The 13198-nt window shown below is 44.8% G+C and overlaps 2 protein-coding genes across 2 annotated transcripts in view; one reads left to right on the forward strand and one right to left on the reverse strand.

Moving 5' to 3' along the window:
• Positions 1 to 13198, forward strand: part of LOC139570450 (rho-related GTP-binding protein RhoN-like) — a 109418-nt gene that overhangs the window by 10473 nt on the left and 85747 nt on the right. The gene's annotated exons all lie outside the window — the stretch shown is intronic.
• On the reverse strand, positions 9514 to 11180 carry LOC139570449 (gap junction gamma-1 protein-like). Its single transcript, XM_071392337.1, has one exon. It carries the CDS (start codon positions 11066 to 11068, stop codon positions 9653 to 9655), a length of 1416 nt encoding a protein of 471 aa, XP_071248438.1. The 5' UTR covers positions 11069 to 11180; the 3' UTR covers positions 9514 to 9652.

Genomic DNA, 13198 nt, shown 5'->3' on the forward strand with positions numbered 1-13198 from the left:
ATCAACTTCACTCTAATCCAAGATGGCGTGGCAGTAGGACGTGTCTTTGTCTTGTCTTGTCCCGTGTAAATAGTCTTCGTATTTTTCGTATACATTTCGTATATATTTTAATTTCACTTTCCATCTAGGAACTGAATATACATTCCTACATTCCGCCTCATCCAATGTGGTACGGACCTGCTATTTTTTTTTATACTTTAGAACCGTAAACCCAATCAGAAGCTAGCCAGATAACTAGCTACTAGCTAGTAGTCAGTTAGCCACTGCTGCGGTCTTCACCCTCAACTCGGACACTGCCAGCTTCAATACCGGGCCAATACCTGCCAGTCTGCAAGCGCGATATCAACCCAGAGCATATAGGACTGCTTTTTCTCTACCACATCACCGGATTCCTGACGCAAGCTCTGCACAATTACACCGTATCATCACAGCTAGCTAGCTGCAACCGAGTGGCTACTACTGGCTAACACCTCTGTCCCGAAGCAAGCACCAGTTAGCCTTGAGCTAGCCTCGAGCTATGCCCATCTGCCGGCTAGCCGAAGAGGTCTACCAGCGAATTCTTGGGCTACAATACCTCTTTTGCCAATTGGACTGGACCTTTTTTTTTTTGCCGACACAGAGCCCTGCCAATCCATCACAACTGGTCTAATTCAGCTACAAGCTAATTTAGCAATTTTTTTGCCGCTGCTAGTAGCTTTTACCTTCTGCACAGACACCAGCCCTGTTATTAGCCTGGATATTACTCACCAATTTACCAGCATCGGACTGTCTCTCGACAACAACGCCGGATTCCTGCCGTAATCCCTGAGCCACTACTTCTGATCCTCACAGCTAGCTTGCAGCTAGCGCAGCTAGCGCCACTGCCACGAAGCTAGCACCAGTTAGCAAACACAATTCTACAATTCACAACCTCTCTTTCGCCATCCGGCTTGGATTCTCTGTCGACACGACCACGTCTGAGCAGACCACCCCCCGGGCTACTAACTTTAAACGCCGCGTGCTAGCTTAGTGGAGGCCTCCCTGCTCCATCTACGGCTGCCCCCTGGACACTATGATCACTTGGCTACATAGCTGATGCATGCTTGACTGTCCATTAATTCACGGTACTCCATTCTGTTTATTTGTGTTTTATCTGTCGGCTCTGTGCTTTAACTCAGGATCTGTGTGTAGTTAATCCGACCCTCTCTGCCGAGTCGTCGCCATTTTTACCTGTTGTTGCTGTGTTAGACTAGCACCCTGTTATTGCTGCTGTTATCTTACCTGTTGTTTTAGCTAGCTCTCCCAATCAAGACCTGCAATCACTTTATGCCTTATTGTATGTCTCTCTCATATATCAATATGCCTTGCATACTATTGTTCAGGCTAGTTATCATTATCATTGTTTTGGTTTGCAATGGACCCTGTAGTTCCACTCTCCGTACCTCTGTTACCTCCTTTGTCCCACCCCCCACACATGCGGTGACCTCACCCATTGAGACCAGCATGTCCAGAGACACAACCTCTCTTATCATCACCCAGTGCCTGGGCTTGCCTCCGCTGTACCCGCGCCCCTCCATACCCCTGTCTGCACATTATGCCCAGAATCTATTCTACCACGCCCATAAATCTGCTCCTTTTATTCTTTGTCCCCAACGCTCTAGGCGACCAGTTTTGATAGCCTTTAGCCGCACCCTCATCCTACTACTCCTCTGTTCCTCGGGTGATGTGGAGGTAAACCCAGGCCCTGCATGTCCCCAGTCACCCTCATTTGTTGACTTCTGTGATCGAAAAAGCCTTGGCCTCATGCATGTCAACATCAGAAGCCTCCTCCCTAAGTTTGCCTTACTCACCGCTTTAGCACACTCTGCCAACCCTGATGTCCTTGCCGTGTCCGAATCCTGGCTTAGGAAGGCCACCAAAAATTCTGAGATTTCCATACCCAACTATAACACTTTCCGTCAAGATAGAACTGCCAAAGGGGGAGGAGTTGCAATCTACTGCAGAGATAGCCTGCAAAGTTCTGTCATACTTTCTAGGTCTATGCCCAAACAGTTCGAACTTCTAATTTTAAAAATTAATCTCTCCAGAAATAAGTCTCTCACTGTTGCCGCCTGCTACCGACCCCCCTCAGCTCCCAGCTGTGCCCTGGACACCATCTGTGAATTGATCGCTCCCCATCTAGCTTCAGAGTTTGTTCTGTTAGGTGACCTAAACTGGGATATGCTTAACACCCCGGCAGTCCTACAATCCAAGCTTGATGCCCTCAATCTCACACAAATCATCAAGGAACCCACCAGGTACAACCCTAAATCCGTAAACATGGGCACCCTAATAGACATTATCCTGACCAACCTGCCCTCCAAATACACCTCTGCTGTCTTCAATCAAGATCTCAGCGATCACTGCCTCATTGCCTGTATCCGCCACGGGTCCGCGGTCAAACGACCACCCCTCATCACTGTCAAACGCTCCCTAAAACACTTCTGCGAGCAGGCCTTTCTAATCGACCTGGCCCGGGTACCCTGGAAGGATATTGACCTCATCCCGTCAGTTGAGGATGCCTGGTCATTCTTTAAATGTTACTTCCTCACCATATTAGACAAGCATGCTCCGTTCAAAAAATGCAGAACCAAGAACAGATATAGCCCTTGGTTCACTCCAGACCTGACTGCCCTCGACCAGCACAAAAACATCCTGTGGCGAACTGCAATAGCATCGAAGAGCCCCCGCGATATGCAACTGTTCAGGGAAGTCAGGAACCAATACACGCAGTCAGTCAGGAAAGCAAAGGCCAGCTTTTTCAAGCAGAAATTTGCATCCTGTAGCTCTAACTCCAAAAAGTTCTGGGATACTGTAAAGTCCATGGAGAACAAGAGCACCTCCTCCCAGCTGCCCACTGCACTGAGGCTAGGTAACACGGTCACCACCGATAAATCCGTGATAATCGAAGACTTCAACAAGCATTTCTCAATGGCTGGCCATGCCTTCCTCCTGGCGACTCCAACCTTGGCCAACAGCCCCGCCCCCCCCGCTGCTACTCGCCCAAGCCTCCCCAGCTTCTCCTTTACCCAAATCCAGATAGCAGATGTTCTGAAAGAGCTGAAAAACCTGGACCCATACAAATCAGCTGGGCTTGACAATCTGGACCCCCTATTTCTGAAACTGTCCGCCGCCATTGTCGCACCCCCTATCACCAGCCTGTTCAACCTCTCCTTCGTATCATCTGAGATCCCCAAGGATTGGAAAGCTGCCGCGGTCATCCCCCTCTTCAAAGGGGGAGACACCCTGGACCCAAACTGTTACAGACCTATATCCATCCTGCCCTGCCTATCTAAGGTCTTCGAAAGCCAAGTCAACAAACAGATCACTGACCATCTCGAATCCCACCGTACCTTCTCCGCTGTGCAATCCGGTTTCCGAGCCGGTCATGGGTGCACCTCAGCCACGCTCAAGGTACTAAACGATATCATAACCGCCATCGATAAAAGACATTACTGTGCAGCCGTCTTCATCGACCTGGCCAAGGCTTTCGACTCTGTCAATCACCATATTCTTATCGGCAGACTCAGTAGCCTCGGTTTTTCTAATGACTGCCTTGCCTGGTTCACCAACTACTTTGCAGACAGAAATCAGTGTGTCAAATCGGAGGGCATGTTGTCCGGTCCTCTGGCAGTCTCTATGGGGGTACCACAGGGTTCAATTATCGGGCCGACTCTTTTCTCTGTATACATCAATGATGTTGCTCTTGCTGCGGGCGATTCCCTGATCCACCTCTACGCAGACGACACCATTCTATATACTTCCGGCCCTTCCTTGGACACTGTGCTATCTAACCTCCAAACGAGCTTCAATGCCATACAACACTCCTTCCGTGGCCTCCAACTGCTCTTAAACGCTAGTAAAACCAAATGCATGCTTTTCAACCGTTCGCTGCCTGCACCCGCACGCCCGACTAGCATCACCACCCTGGACGGTTCCGACCTAGATTATGTGGACATCTATAAGTACCTAGGTGTCTGGCTAGACTGCAAACTCTCCTTCCAGACTCATATAAAACATCTCCAATCCAAAATCAAATCAAGAATCGGCTTTCTATTCCGCAACAAAGCCTCCTTCACTCACGCCGCCAAACTTACCCTAGTAAAACTGACTATCCTACCGATCCTCGACTTCGGCGATGTCATCTACAAAATAGCTTCCAATACTCTACTCAGCAAACTGGATGCAGTTTATCACAGTGCCATTCGTTTTGTTACTAAAGCACCTTATACGACCCACCACTGCGACCTGTATGCCCTAGTCGGCTGGCCCTCGCTACATGTTCGTCGTCAGACCCACTGGCTCCAGGTCATCTACAAGGCTATGCTAGGTAAAGTGCCGCCTTATCTCAGTTCACTGGTCACGATGGCTACACCCACCCGCAACACGCGCTCCAGCAGGTGTATCTCACTGATCATCCCTAAAGCCAAAACCTCATTTGGACGCCTTTCCTTCCAGTTCTCTGCTGCCTGCGACTGGAACGAATTGCAAAAATCTCTGAAGTTGGAGACTTTTATCTCCCTCAACAACTTTAAAAATCTGCTATCCGAGCAGCTAACCGATCGCTGCAGCTGTACATAGTCCATCTGTAAACTACCCACCCAATTTACCTACCTCACCCCCCATACTGCTTTTATTTATTTACTTTTCTGCTCTTTTGCACACCAGTATCTCTTCTTGCACATGATCATCTGATGATTTATCACTCCAGTGTTAATCTGCTAAATTATAATTATTCGATTTATTGCCTACCTCATGCCTTTTGCACACATTGTATATAGATTCTCTTTTTTTTTCTACCATGTTATTGACTTGTTTATTGTTTACTCCATGTGTAACTCTGTGTTGTCTGTTCACACTGCTATGCTTTATCTTGGCCAGGTCGCAGTTGCAAATGAGAACTTGTTCTCAACTAGCCTACCTGGTTAAATAAAGGTGAAAAAAAAAAAAAAAAAATAAAAAAAATAAAAAATAAATGTAATTCTCAATAAAAGCCTTTGACACTTATGAAATGCTTGTAATTCTACTTCAGTATTCCATAGTAACATCTGACAAAAATACCTAAAGACACTGAAGCAACAAACTTTGAAAATGTATATTTGTGTCATTCTCAAAACTTTTGGCCATGACTGTACAATGACAGCCTACCCCGGCCAAACCCTAACGACGCTTTGCCAATTGTGCACCGCTCTATGGGAATCCCAATCACGGCCAAATGTAATACAGCCTGGAATATACTTAAGTACAGTGTTGTAAAGTAGTTAAGTAAAAATACTTTAAAGTACTACTTAAGTCGTTTTTTGGATTATCTGTACTTTATTTTACTATTTATATTTGACTACTTTTACTTCACTACATTCTAAAGAAAATAATGTACTTTTTACTCATTTTTCCCTAACATCCAAAAGTACTAGTTACATTTTGAATGCTTAGCAGGACAGGACAATTTTCTATTTCACACTTATCAAGAGAACACCCCTGGTCATCCCTACTGCCTCTGATCTGGCAGACTCACTAACACCAATGCTTCATTTGTAAATTATGTCTGAGTGTTTGAGTGTGCCCCTGGCTATCCATAAATAAATACACAAAAAAATGGTGGCGTCTGGTTTGTTTAAATAAGGAATGATTTAAACTTTTACTTTTGATACTTATGTATATTTTAGCAATTACATTTACTTTCGATACTTTAGTATATTTAAAACCAAATACTTTTAGAAGTTTACTCAAGTAGTATTTTACTGGGTGACTTTCACTTTCTCGAGTCATTTTCTATTAGGGTATCTTTACTTTTACTCATGTATGACAATTGGGTACTTTTTCCACCACTGCTTAAGTATATATATACTAGTATATTAGTATATATAAGTATATTTAGTACATAAGCATATTTAAAAACAAATAAGTTTACTCAAGTGGTATTCTACTGTGTGACTCACTTTTACTTGAGTCATTTTCTAAGAAGGTATCTTTACTTTAACTGAAGTGTTGTGTCTGTCACGTCTATGCTAACATGGCTAAAATTCGCTAGCAAAACAACAACTAACGATGTATATGATAGACAAGTACTCATTATGAAATGAAAACAAATACATTTGCACAAAGTTTACATAATGTCAACGATCCTTTGATTCTACGCCAACCCTGTCGGTTTTGCTCATGCATCGTTTTTTTGCTAAACAACCCACCTGTCTATACTTACCGAAGTCTTGCAGGTGTTTACATGGTTTTGTACATGTGGCAGTTGAAATTTCAACAGCAGTACTGGCTGGCGCTCTAAAAAGTCGGGTTAACAATACTTTCCTGTGGATATTTGTTTCACATTTCGACCTGAATAAGGTCGGAGCAACCGCACAGAAACCCGGAAGAGTAAGTTCATATGTAACGTTAGGTATTCAACATTCTCGCTTGTAAGTGCACTTTCCACGTTTTTGTACTGCTTTAATTCATATTGGAGCCCAGAAATCTGTGATTTACAGTCGGGTCTATCAGGCAACTAACGTTAACTAGAGGGGCTCAATTCAGCATTTAACGATAGCTTGCAAACTAGTAGGACCTATGCATTCGAGGTTAGCTAGCTAACGTTAGTTACCTTCTATTTGATCTGTGGCTAGCTGCTAACTTTACGTTAGTTACAAAGGCTGAAACACATGACGTTAGTAACAGGCTTATTATTTGACTTACCTTGCGTTGCAGAATTATCTAGCTAGTATTATCATTTGCCGAATTTAAGTTTCCAATTTATATCACAACACTAGTTAGCTCTTTTAGCTACAACCGCCGGTTTTTACAGTCCATTGTTTTTCAAATTCCCCTGTCATCCGGGCAGTTGAGCATACTACGGCAAGCCAAGTAGGGCAAACAGTGTGGGCATGTAGGCGGAGGAGTTTTAGATAGGCCTATGCGATTTCAAATTATAGTACTGCTGACCCTTGAATAGATATTCAATAAATAAAGTTCAATAAATAAATAATACATTTGTCATATCATACATTTGAACCATTTATCAATTCGTCTTCCTACATCATTAATTATTTTTTTATGGGAGAATGAATAACAATAATAATAATCATCTTTATAGTCATATTGTGGTAGTTAGTGTAACCAGAGACGAAGAGGCGAAGCGAGAGAGTTTAATCCACCCAAAATCTGTTCACGTTAAGCAGATCATTAATTATTAAGCAAGTGAGAAGTTTTTTTGTGTGGGGGGCAATGAGAGTTTAGTCAAGATAAAAATGTATGACTATTTTGATATGTGATGCTTATTTGATCTCATACAAGTTCCGTAATGCTTAGGTTGTTATGAGTGTACTGATAGTGTGATGCACATGACATCCCAGCAACTTTCAGAAAAAACATTCTATATCAGAGTTGTCCCTGAGATGGTCTATGCATATTCATAAGACTAACAAGCATCTCACTCTCCATTGAATACAAGCGGTTGACATCAACACCCCTCATGGAATATTCAAAAAAAGTATTAAAATAACGAGATGTATCCACACGTCCAGAGGAATAGGCGGAAGCTTGATAGCCCACCGTTCTGCTCTGTGGACAACAAATCCCATTGCTAGGGCGGAGACACAAGCATCTCGTTATTATATCCAGTATCTCTGGTGTAACACAGAGACCTCATAATTGTATTGGCAAAACACTTGTTTTCACTTGATATGCAAGCTCTTCACAATAATTGTGCTTACATTTATCATAGGGTGGGAAATAGTAAGTAAATAGGACAATTCATTCCACTCCAAAAAAATACACAACACAACAGACAAATACTTAAACATTTGAAACTTTGTGTTTATTCATACTCCCTTTATAAAAATGATTCAGAACATGGACTTTTCTTTTTTTGCAAAAAAGTATTTCCCAAAATGGAAATATTGGCACAGTGCAAGGGCTCTCAGCTCTCCACTTTAACATTTGAATTAGGAAAAAAGCCAAATAAAATATACATATAGCTAATTTGAAAAAGGTAGCCAAGACAGGTGTCCTTCTCTTATTTCCCACCCACATGTAGTGGTATGTTTTGGCATACATGCTCAAACGCAAAATGGATGTCACTACAAATGATAGTTGTTTCTCCACCCCATTCACCCCCAAAATACCAACTGTCTCTGGTTTGAGATGTACCAGAACATCAGGCGAACACAAACCATCGATAGTAGGGAAACTAGGCTGACTAGATGACACACCATGACCTGACTTCAACGTAAAAACATATTAAAGGGACATTCTACTACAAAATAAAAAATACAGATGTTTTCAAACTACAAAAGCAGCCTAATGTCAAGATGAGTAAACATTCCACGCCCAAAATGAATGGAAAAGATAAGCACCGCAAATCTGGAAATGACATTTTTTCATTATTTTTCATTATCATTACTGTACATCTACAAAAACAGATGGGCCTGGGACGAGAACATCAAAATAACAATTTTATCATCTGACAAACTTTGATTTTGGAGTGTGTAATGTCCCTTGAATCAATACATTGAAGCAGCCTTTCCATACAACTTCAGCAACACTGAAAATAGATTATATTTCTTCTTCTGTGGAACATTGTCATCAACTGAGGAAATTAAGAACATTCATATAAAAACATACAGTAACTGAACCAATCAAAGTGCTGCTTAATTGTCTCTCCCAAACACAATAAAAACAGAACAACAGTTTTGTACACATTATGAAAATATAAACAATTGTTGTCAAATGTTCTCCCTCTCTGTATGCTCTCTATAGTATGGCAATAGTATTCCTCACACATACAATGGAGCAACAATTAAATAGTTCCTCGTAAAATACTGACTGGTCTTTCAACGGTTAAAGGGTTCTTTCAATGCCTTGTCCTGGAACACTCAACACTGAAAAACAATGAAAAAAACATTTCATATTTTAAGCAGTAACGCATAGTAAAATATATGGTGTGGGCAGGCCTACACTGTAGGCTAAGAACATGTCTGCACTGTTCACGGTTTTGACCACCAGATGAAGCTCAAGAGCCATTAAAGAGACAGGTGGATAGAAAGACAGAGAAAACCTCTGACTCCAGTTCTTGGTACCAGTCGTGACCCACAAACATCTCTTTACTATGGAAACATTTCACATACAAGCATCCATCTTGTGAGCAGTTTGGCAAGGGAAGCATACTCTTTACTCGCACAATATTTTTCTTGGTGTAGTAAGAAGGCACTTCAGATAGTTCTTCTAAGAATGCAGCTTAGAAGTCTCCCATTTCTTTGTGGAAGCAAAGATAACGTCATAGCACCGACATATGGCATATTTATACCGATACACATTTAAAAATAAAATAAAGGGACTCTCAATTACTGTGTCTTTTCCCATATTGCTCCTTCTTTTGAACATAGAATTATTTATAAAACATAACAACGTACAGCTGACAGTTGTAACATCAGATACAGCTGACATTGATTACCTCATTTGCATTTAGTGATGTTACAAGCTTCAAGTTACAAACTAATTTCAGCCTGTCTCCAGGGGGCACTAGCATCAGTTATGTCTGTAGGAGCTATATACTCAGTAATGGAGCAATAACTCCTATATCGTAATGTGTTATAGAAGATAACGCTGCATATACTAAGTCCGCTTTAAGAATGATCTATTGTAGATGTCAAATCCACTCGGAGCCCTTGCCGTCTCCCGACTTGCTGCTGCTATTGCTGCTGTTTCCCCTTCCGGCTTTGCTGGAGGTGTGCTTGGAGGCTTGCCGGTGCTTGCGATCACGATGGGGCTTGCTGGGGTTGTTGTGGCCCTGTTCATGGCTGTAGGCCTGCATGGCCGACTCCAACCGGTCCTGCGCCTGCCGAATCTCCCTCTGGAGGGCGCCACGAGCGTCCCTCACGCCACCCGACGATGGGAAGTTATCCTCATTGCTGGCGTACTGCCGCCTCTCCTCCTGGGCGATGTTGGCGCGGTTCTGTCGGCACGCCATCTTGCCGTTGCTCAGGTCGGTGAAGGGCAGCTGCCCATCGGGCGCCACAGTCGGCACCATCAGCGTTGGGGGCTTGACGGCGATGTTGTAGCCCGGCGGCGCTGACGGGGCGTTCCAGGAGTAGGGGTAGCTGCTGTAACCATCGCCCCCTACTACTCCTCCTCCGTCGCGGAATGTGGGTGGCCCCCCAGGACCGCCGCCACCCCCAAGGCCATACAGGTCCTCCTCGGAGAGCGGTCTCTGACGGGAGCGCAGGATGTCACAGATGGTGCCAACGCCCAGGTGGAGCATCTCCCACACGTTGAGCGCCAAGCAGAGCAGCGACACGGCATACATGATGAGCAGGAAGATGGTCTTCTCGGTGGGGCGTGACACAAAGCAGTCCACACTGTGCGGGCACGGCCGGCCCGAGCACACGTATATGGAGGGCACTGCCAGACCGTAGAGGGCGTACTGCCCCCCCAGAAAGGCCACCTCTAGCATGGAACGCGCCAGCAGCTGCAGCACGTAGATACGCATCAGCCCGTCCTCCTTGATGCGCTGGCGTCCGTCATGGCGCACCTTGCCTTTACCCTGGCACCCGCCGCCTCCAGCTCCTCCGCCACCCCTGCCTCCACCCCCGTCGCCTCCCCCCGTCTCGCTCTCCACCTCGGGAACCTCATAGATCATGGGGTCCTCCTCCTGGTCATCCTCGGCCTCCTCCATGCCTCGGTGTTGCCTTCTGGCCCCGAGGTAGAGCTTCCTAGGCTTGCGCTGGGACAGTCCTCCTCCACCCTCAGCTCTCTCCTCGCGCCTGGCAATCTTGTTGACGGCGTAGCCCAGGTACATGAGCGACGGCGTGGCCACCAGGATGATCTGAAAGACCCAGAAGCGGACGTGTGAGAGCGGTGCGAATGCATCATAGCAGACGTTCTCGCAGCCCGGCTGGCCTGAGTTGCACACGAACTTGCTCTGTTCGTCGTAGTAGATGGACTCGCCGCCCACGGCGGTAAGGACGATGCGGAAGACGATGAGCACGGTAAGCCAGATCTTGCCCACGAAGGTAGAGTGGTTGTGGATTTCCTCCAGCAGGCGTGTCAGGAAGCTCCAGCTCATGGTGATGGGAGTCTGGGCGACAGAGAGAGAGAGAGGAACCTCCCTCCTCCTCACTTCTCACACACAGCCGTCTGTGGTAGAAAAGGAAGAGGGGTAGGGGAGGGTCAGGTGCTTAAATAGTGCTCAGGTTAATAGCGGGCACACACACACACACACACAGTCCATAAATACAATTGATTGACACATGAAAGCAATTCAAGATCAGGACAAACAAAGCTATTACTCCTTTCATATCAGCCTCATGTGGCATAAGGTGCGATGGGATAGCATTTATGTCAAATACAGAACATTGACAGGCCACAGGTGTTGCACAAGTGAAGTATTCAGAGAGGTATTAGCCTTGTGGGATAAGGTGTGATGGGAAAGCATTTATGTAAAATACATTGACAGGCCACAGGTGTTGCCACTAGGGATGTGGTCATGGACAATTTTGCATCGGTTTTCTGTTAAAACGATTAGGGAAAAAATCATAAAATTCCACATCAATTTACAATGCAGAAAAATGGTCCTATTATATATGTACAGTGGGGAGAACAAGTATTTGATACACTGCCGATTTTGCAGGTTTTCCTACTTACAAAGCGTGTAGAGGTCTGTAATTTTTATCATAGGTACACTTCAACTATGAGAGACGGAATCTAAAACAAAAATCCAGAAAATCACATTGTATGATTTTTAAGTAATTAATTTGCATTTTATTGCATGACATAAGTATTTGATACATCAGAAAAGCAGAACTTAATATTTGGTACAGAAACCTTTGTTTGCAATTACAGAGATCATACGTTTCCTGTAGTTCTTGACTAGGTTTGCACACACTGCAGCAGGGATTTTGGCCCACTCCTCCCTACAGATCTTCTCCAGATCCTTCAGGTTTCGGGGCTGTCGCTGGGCAATACGGAGTTTCAGCTCCCTCCAAAGATTTTCTATTGGGTTCAGGTCTGGAGACTGGCTAGGCCACTCCAGGACCTTGAGATGCTTCTTACGGAGCCACTCCTTAGTTGCCATGGCTGTGTGCTTCGTGTCGTTGTCATGCTGGAAGACCCAGCCACGACCCATCTTCAATGCTCTTACTGAGGGAAGGAGGTTGTTGGCCAAGATCTCGCGATACATGGCCCCATCCATCCTCCCCTCAATACGGTGCAGTCGTCCTGTCCCCTTTGCAGAAAAGCATCCCCAAAGAATGATGTTTCCACCTCCATGCTTCACGGTTGGGATGGTGTTCTTGGGGTTGTACTCATACTTCTTCTTCCTCCAAACACGGCGAGTGGAGTTTAGACCAAAAAGCTATATTTTTTGTCTCATCAGACCACATGACCTTCTCCCATTCCTCCTCTGGATCATCCAGATGGTCATTGGCAAACTTCAGACAGGCCTGGACATGCACTGGCTTAAGCAGGGGGACCTTGCGTGCGCTGCAGGATTTTAATCCATGACGGCGTAGTGTGTTACTAATGGTTTTCTTTGAGACTGTGGTCCCAGCTCTCTTCAGGTCATTTACCAGGTCCTGCCGTGTAGTTCTGGGCTGATCCCTCACCTTCCTCATGATCATTGATGCCCCACGAGGTGAAATCTTGCATGGAGCCCCAGACCGAGGGTGATTGACCGTCATCTTGAACTTCTTCCATTTTCTAATAATTGCGCCAACAGTTGTTGCCTTCTCACCAAGCTGCTTGCCTATTGTCCTGTAGCCCATCCCAGCCTTGTGCAGGTCTACAATTTTATCCCTGATGTCCTTACACAGCTCTCTGGTCTTGGCCATTGTGGAGAGGTTGGAATCTGTTTGATTGAGTGTGTGGACAGGTGTCTTTTATACAGGTAACGAGTTCAAACAGGTGCAGTTAATACAGGTAATGAGTGGAGAACAGGAGGGCTTCTTAAAGAAAAACTAACAGGTCTGTGAGAGCCGGAATTCTTACTGGTTGGTAGGTGATCAAATACTTATGTCATGCAATAAAATGCAAATTAATTATTTAAAAATCATACAATGTGATTTTCTGGATTTTTGTTTTAGATTCCGTCTCTCACAGTTGAAGTGTACCTATGATAAAAATTACAGACCTCTACATGCTTTGTAAGTAGGAAAACCTGCAAAATCGGCAGTGTATCAAATACTTGTTCTCCCCACTG

The sequence above is a fragment of the Salvelinus alpinus genome, chromosome 3, assembly GCF_045679555.1.
Source record: "Salvelinus alpinus chromosome 3, SLU_Salpinus.1, whole genome shotgun sequence".
NCBI classification, from domain to species: domain Eukaryota; kingdom Metazoa; phylum Chordata; class Actinopteri; order Salmoniformes; family Salmonidae; genus Salvelinus; species Salvelinus alpinus.

Coding starts and splice junctions, on each gene's coding strand:
- LOC139570449 (XM_071392337.1), bottom strand. CDS start 11,068: ATGAGCTGGAGCTTCCTGACACGCCTGCTGGAGGAAATCCACAACCAC.